Here is a 7,652-nt window from a genome sequence, read left to right on the forward strand (position 1 = left end):
ATTATTATTATAATTATAATTATAATCAAATAATAATAATAACAAATTTGCGATTTAAAGTTGCTGATATTTATTAATTTACTCTACTTTCTTAGTTCAGAGATGAAAAGCTCACTCTGAAAAATTTATTATTGCGAATCATTTTTAGCTTATATTATTATCATGGACGTTAATGAAAAGCTACTTTCGTATTCCGTTTGTCAAAGTGAAGAATGCATTTTTCTTTTTAAACTGTTCTTCGATCTCTGTGGCATCCTCAAAATGTAAGCTATTCAACTGTAATTGTGTTTTATGTCTCACAATACACCAATGATTATCTTCTGTTGGAGGATGCTAAATTTTGAGTAAAAATACAGCTGAAATTGTCCAAGACAGCCACCCACTGTTGAGGAGAAAATGGTTGTCTTAGACAAGTAGGCGTCTTGGACAATGTCATTATAGTAACTCATTGACAGTGAGCTGTTTTGAGGTTCTTAAAAAAAAATCAGAAGGCTGACTCCGATATCCATACTCATTTTTCAGTTCTGTTTTCTTTATTTGAAAGTTTAAAAGGCACGTAACAACGTATATATATATATGAAAGGTGCAATTTTCAGTTTTTGATTTTTTGTAAAAATTGATCAAAATATATCCCAAATTTGCCTTTGCTCTTCTACTGATCGGACGTATGTGTCCGCTATCCCTCAAAGAGTTTTACAATTTTAATAATCAAGATGGGAGGTGACAAGTGACTGTCTATACAGATGATTGTCTAGGACAAGCTGTCATTAGAGAAGGTTCGACTGTAATTTGTTTGTGATGTAGGTTCTTTGCCCTCGACGCGAAATACATGAGTTCAGTTCTTGTTTGGCTTGGGGTTTTATCGAATATCTTCGTCTGTCTTCTGGGACTTTGTATCCGTCTCAGCCCGTGCACTCCCTGACAGACTGAGCCTGCCTCCTAAATGATCTAAATAATAGTTTCAATGGGCGCGAAAAACCGAAATTATTACTTTTTACAGACAACACTGCAATCTTGAGACGGGGCTGTAAAAACATACAGATAATAATAATTCAGCACCACTCATCACTGCTTTTCTCATCCTACATCAGGGTATAGGCCACGAACAAACACTTTCCACCTTTCCCTGTCCCGGGCTAGTCTCTTGATATTATTCCATGTCTTCCTAATTTTCTGTTCACCATTCTCTGTGACTCTTCTCCAGGTGTCACGTGGAATCCCCCTTGATCTCTTAACCTGTGGATTCCAATCCAACACTTTCTTTGTTAACAATGCAATTGTTATTTTATCTTGGGTGTCCGACTCAACAATGTGACCCTGTATGTGCATAAACATCGGTTTTCAGAAAAGTGGGAGAAAACGTAATTTCTTCTTTTTTTTATACCAGAATAGCTCAAACTTTTATGAAGAATGTTATTTCTACATAATATTGTAATAATCAATTGTAGTTATGAGACTGTATGAGTAGTTATAAATAATATAACAAATGAGGCAGCGTGGTGAAATGAGGCGCTCGTCAAAATAATCAAAGTGAAGAAACTGGTATTTTTCCGCAGAAGTGTGAATATTTATCGAATTTTGGGGTTTTGGTTCAACGCCTTTCATGCCCATTAAAAACACATCTGTGTGTGTATTTTACTGAAAAACGTTGATTAAAGGCACAATAAATTGTAAATTTTCAGTTTCCACGGATTCTTAAGCTATGGAAAAAACTCATCTTTGGCGGTCCTTTTCTGACTAATTTTACCTCTGAAACCGGGTGACCCCCACCTCCTTCAATCGCAAATATGTCGACTTCTATTTGAGATAAAAGAATTTTTTTTCATCTAAAACAAGACAAATGAACAAGCTTTAAGATGATACCAATGACTCTACATTCCCAAAAATTCTGATTCCACCACGTCGTAACACATAGATCTATAGCTTAAAACAAAAAAATCTGTGTTCAATTTAACAACATATTATGGTGGACGCCCGATTAGAGACAGACACAGAAGATGAGCACTTTTCAGGTCAACGAATTCGAGGAAGAGTCCCTCGTACAACTATTTGCTCTGTGACCGTTTGTTATATTTTGTATACGTTTGTATAGAATACACGACATGTGTTTCACGAGCTTTTTTTCGTCTTGAAATCGTAGTTGGAAGTCTCCACAGGGTTTAATAATTAAGAAAATTAAAGTTAATCTTGATACATATAGCCTACTATTTGATTTAAATCGTTTGAACATTCATTTTCGAACGAGCTTAAAAATCCTACATTGGTTTGAGAAATAAACTATTTTGTTTTTGAAATTAGCCATACATTTAAGCTCCTTATCTCAAAATGAGGAATATCAGTTTTCACATTTAATCAATGTTCTTCTTTGTTGAGGACTTTCCTTCAGGAGACTTTAATAACACTGTAATTGTAGAATTTGTATGTACCCAGTGACACAATTTTGAAATATTTAGGAAAAAGGCTGCATCGACCTTGCCTCTCAGGATCAAACTGGGCTAAGAGGGATATAAAGTCCCAGCAGATAAACGGAGCTACTTGATAACAAAAAGAAAGAAAGGAAAATGATAATGATAATAAACCAACCAACCAACCAACCAACCAACCAACCAACCAACCAACCAACCAACCAACCAACCAACCAACCAACCAACCAACCAACCAACCAACCAGCCTACCAACATACCAACCAACCAACCAACCAACCAACCAGCCTACCAACATACCAACCAACCAACCAACCAGCCTACCAACATACCAACCAACCAACCAACCAACCAACCAACCAGCCTACCAACATACCAACCAACCAACCAACCAACCAACCAACCAACCAACCAACCAACCAACTAACCAACCAATCAAACAACCAAACAACCAACCAACCAAACAAACAAACAAATAAACCCAAAATATCCCAACATAGACTTCGCACTAACTTCCTTCGCATGCAATAACGATCCGCCTCACTGCAACGCCACAATGATAAGAAGATTAGTTCTCCAGACAAAACTTACTCCAAGCCATGTAGTCACATAGGAAAGTAGAAATGGAGAGAATTATAATTATCAGACTAAAACTGCAGCAAATAACCCCCTTCACCGCCCCCCCCCCCCCTTTCCGAAATCAATCCTGAATATTATAGAGAAAAGAAAAGGAATAATAATAATAATAATAATAATAATAATAATAATAATAATAATAATAATAATAATAATAATAATAATTATTATTATTATTATTATTATTATTATTATTTTATTTATTTTAAAAAAAAATTTTTTTTTGGGGGGGGGTATTTTTCTTCTTTATTATTATTATTCTTACTCTTATTATTATTATTATTATTATTGTTATTGTTATTATTATTATTATTATTATTATTATTATTATTATTATTATTATTATTATTATTATTATTATTATTATTATTATTATTATTATCATATCATTATCATTGTTACCCTGAATTAGAAATATTCTCTTTTTGAAAGTGATAATCATTAACACCGTAATTATCATTGGTTGGAATAGAATTATTAAAAATCATAATATTAGTCTTAATGTCATTGTTAATTTTGATCTTTTAAAACTGGTTTTTTTTAAAAATGTATACTATTTTTTTTTGAAGATAGCGCTAATAATACAACTGAACACGATAAACTGGAAAGTTTCTTTGTTGACTAATTTAATTCGTTAGTAGACAGAAGGTTAATAATTTAATCCGTGCGTTAGGTTGTTATTTAATTACTTAGTAAACACATAGGAAGCTAGTCTGTTAGTTATTTAATTATGTTTAATTAATTAATTAATTAAGTTAGTTAGCTAGTTAGTTAGTTAGTTAGTTAGTTAGTTAGTTAGTTACTTAGTTAGTTAGTTAGTTAGTTAGTTAGTTATTTAGTTAGTTAGTTAGTTAGTTAGTTAATTAGTTAGTTAGTTAGTTAGTTAGTTAGTTAGTTAGTTAGTTAGTTAGTTAGTTAATTAGTTAGTTAGTTAGCTATATAATTCGTTAGATATTTAGTGAGTTTGTTAGGTAGGAACTACCTAGTAGTATTCGTCAGCGGGGAAGTTCAATGTAATGAATTCTCTGGATTTTATGTCACAATGGAATAGTACAAAGCTCACATTGAGAGGCGTGTAGACATTTCATTAAAAGTCTTTTAAAAATTCTTGCCACTTTGGTGGTTGCAACGACTTGAATAAAAATTCTCGTTTTCTGGAGGTAAAATCCCATTAAAAAGGTTCCCTGGCGTGTAAAACATGTATTACCAACTGTCAACGACACAGGCATTTACTTTTATAGATTATACGTACTATGCCGGGTGATTTTCTTGTCTCTTTGATATGTAGTTTTATTATATCTTGTTCCTTTTTATTCCAGATAACACAGACATTACCAGATCTTCAAAGAGTTTCCTGTTCCAAAATGACAGAGGAAGGATTTCCAGCTGAGGGTAGCATCACCTCCCCGACACACGCAGACGAGAGCTGCAAGAGCATGTCGAAGTCCACAGTCAGAAAGAAATCCTTGGCGTTCTCCATTGACAGCATCATGAGCAGAGCACCCACACATCACCCAAACACCACGCCCATCATCCTGACTCCTCCCACACCGACAGCCACGCCTCCCCGACAAAGTTTCTCTCCTGTGGCAACAACCGCTCTGGATTCGAGCTCCAAACCAGTTGAAATCCCGCCTAGCCCGGAGTCTGATCATGCGGAGCATCCATTTAACCTGAGCAAAAACGCTCCGATAAACTGTTGCATTCAGCGGCAAGGGGAGGAAACTCCGACAAACACTTTCCCAGCTTCGACCAAAGTAGATACCAAAATCTCTCCAGGACAAACGGTAAACGCAGACCACAACTCCAACTTAAGCATCGGTCACGGGTGCTGCAGCCCCAACCCGAGCCCAGCCATAATGGAGTATGACGAAGCCCCTCCTTCTTCCGGCTCCACCCCGATAGCCTCCCGAGCTGTGACGCCGTCCAGATCTCCGAGAATACACGAGGGTCAACCAGGCAAACACCCGCTGGGACCGTCGTCTCCCTTCGGTGCCAGAGACAACCAGACGAGCCACGCCTTTGTCCAGTACTCCAGAGACATCCACGGAGCCCTCCGCGACGCCACGAGAGCTCACCCTTTCCTCTCCGGCGTCCACAACGGGTTTGCGTCACTTCCGGGAGCCATGCCGCGTGACGTCAGGGATGCCGCCCCTCTGTACCCGATCTTTCACCCGGCGTTTGTCGGGGCGTTGCCGCGCGCGTCTCTGGACGACTACCAGGCTCAGATCATGAGAAGCTACCCTTGGCTCAACGCCGGGCTTCTGTCGCACCTCAACACCGCAGCACACCTTCCGGGAATTCCCCTAAACCTGTTCGAGACGATGAAACAATCGCACCTGTACCAGACTTTGAACCACATGAACAACAATAACAACACAATCAACGCCAATGTGGTGGAGAACGGGAAATACAACACACCGATGCTGCAAAGCCCGGAGAACAACTCCTTGCAGGCGAAATTTTCGCCGAGGCCGAGCGACCTGTCGTGCAAGCCTCCGCGACCCGAGTCTCGGAATTCCCAGAACAATCTCATCATCCCCAAACCTTTGGAGAACCGAGGGCGATCCTGTGATTCAAATGGCTCAGATTCCAGCAACCACATCTCCCTGAAAACTGATGACGGAGCAGAAGCGGAGGATCAGTGCGTCGATCTGTCCTCGCCCACCAGTACGGGAGCTGCAAGCAGTAGCAATGAAGACTTGAAATCCAAGAAAATTATCGGGAAGAACCAGAAAACATTTACCTGTCCTGAATGTGGGAAAGTTTTCAACGCTCATTATAACTTGACGCGTCACATGCCGGTCCACACAGGGGCACGTCCGTTTATCTGCAAAGTTTGCGGTAAAGGCTTCCGACAAGCTAGCACTTTGTGCAGGCATAAGATCATCCACACAGCGGAAAAACCGCATAAATGCAACACCTGCGGGAAGGCTTTTAACCGGTCTTCCACTTTGAACACACACATGAGAATCCATCAAGGATACAAACCGTACGTATGTGAGTTTTGCGGGAAAGGCTTTCACCAAAAAGGGAACTATAAGAACCACAAACTGACGCATAGCGCCGAGAAGCAGTACAAATGCTCTGTGTGTTCCAAAGCCTTCCACCAAATCTACAACCTCACCTTCCACATGCACACACATAACGATAAGAAACCCTTCACCTGTCACGTGTGTGGGAAAGGCTTCTGCAGGAACTTTGACCTCAAGAAGCATATGAGGAAGCTCCACGACGGCTCCCACACGGCCAACACTTCAGGCTCCTCCTCCTCCGGCCCCCACAGCCCACAAGCCACGCCCCAACAGCCGCAGACGTCACTGACTCCGCCCCATTCTCACATGTTCTCCGGACAAAATAACTACGCACCCTCAGCCTTCCTGGCCAGACCTCCCCTCTTCGCACCCCACCAGGCCATGGCGTGTCAGAGAAGGCTTCTCTCGCCCTACATGGTAGGACCTAACGCTGCCAGTCTCTTGCACAAGATCTCCTCAATAATCTAGCACGCAGCAAATGCCCAGAAAAATGTAACTGCTGAAGCCTTTCAATAATAATAATTTTTCCTACGCTAAGTGTAGCGCGAACTGAGGGCTGCCTTATTCTAACTCCAATTCTTGGCACTTGGGAGTTTTGGTCACAGCTATTATGGCTGTTCAAAAATCCTCCCTTTGAGCCTCAAATTACCATTACGGGCAATGCCTGTGCTCCGTAGAAGTTTAGCTGCTTTCTGTGCCAGCTCCCGCTTTTGAGACTGCATTTCAGTGCTTTCAAAGTGATTTACATCAGAACCAGAGAAATGAAGTTAGTATAAGGTAGCATTAAATTTGCGAAGTGTTTATTATTATACCCTTTACAGCCACAGATCCCCATAGAAGGCTAAACTCCTTCCGTGGCTCTCTTTGTAGGTATGATCCATCTTTTGCCCATGGACACTTGTATTAGAGTTTGTAACTTATTCGTAGGAGGGTAAAAGTAAATTTCGAGCCCCCATTCTTGAAAACAGAGAGAAAAAAAATGCACTTCTTTCTCCCATGATGTCACAGCAATTCACATATTGTGGCGTCTTACAGAAGGGAGACGCCGACTGTGCTTACTAGATCAAATACGTTCCCAAATGGAGGGCTAAAGTTTACTTTTATCCTTGTTCGTAGGAAGTAAAGTGGGTGGTTGGCGGGTACTCTGGTAAGGTTTGACCCTTCTTTTCTCTCAAACATCAGTCGTCTTTATCTCTCCTCCTTTTTTTCTCGCTATATTATGTTACCCCCCTTTAGTTACACTTCTCATCTTCGGCGCTTTAATGAACTATTATTTTGTGTTGCAAATGCCGTAAAACGCTTATTTAAACTACAACTCAATACGGCATGTGGTCGACAGAAGCAGAACAATGTGAGACGTATAGTCGACAAACAGTCTATTGGCCACAAGAGTCACATGACATTGGTCACATGACCACGTACGACAAAAATAGAAAATGCCAAAACAACTCTCTACCAATACTCGAGAGCGTGATATTTTATTGCACAAGCCAATCAAATTAGAATGTTGTTGTTGTTGTTGTTGTTGTTGTTGTTGTTGTTGTTGTTGTTGTTGTTG

At 40.0% G+C, this 7,652-nt stretch overlaps 1 protein-coding gene across 1 annotated transcript in view; it reads left to right on the forward strand.

Moving 5' to 3' along the window:
- LOC101860450 (zinc finger protein 717) overlaps nt 1-7,646 on the forward strand; it is a 20,470-nt gene extending 12,824 nt beyond the window's left edge. The window contains exon 2 of the mRNA XM_005110068.3: nt 4,379-7,646. Coding sequence (XP_005110125.1) covers nt 4,424-6,562 — 2,139 coding nt within the window. The 5' untranslated portion in view covers nt 4,379-4,423 and the 3' untranslated portion in view covers nt 6,563-7,646. The remainder of the gene's footprint in view (nt 1-4,378) is intronic.
- The last annotated feature ends 6 nt before the right edge of the window (nt 7,647-7,652 follow it).

This window comes from Aplysia californica, unplaced genomic scaffold (assembly GCF_000002075.1).
Source record: "Aplysia californica isolate F4 #8 unplaced genomic scaffold, AplCal3.0 scaffold00849, whole genome shotgun sequence".
NCBI lineage: Eukaryota > Metazoa > Mollusca > Gastropoda > Aplysiida > Aplysiidae > Aplysia > Aplysia californica.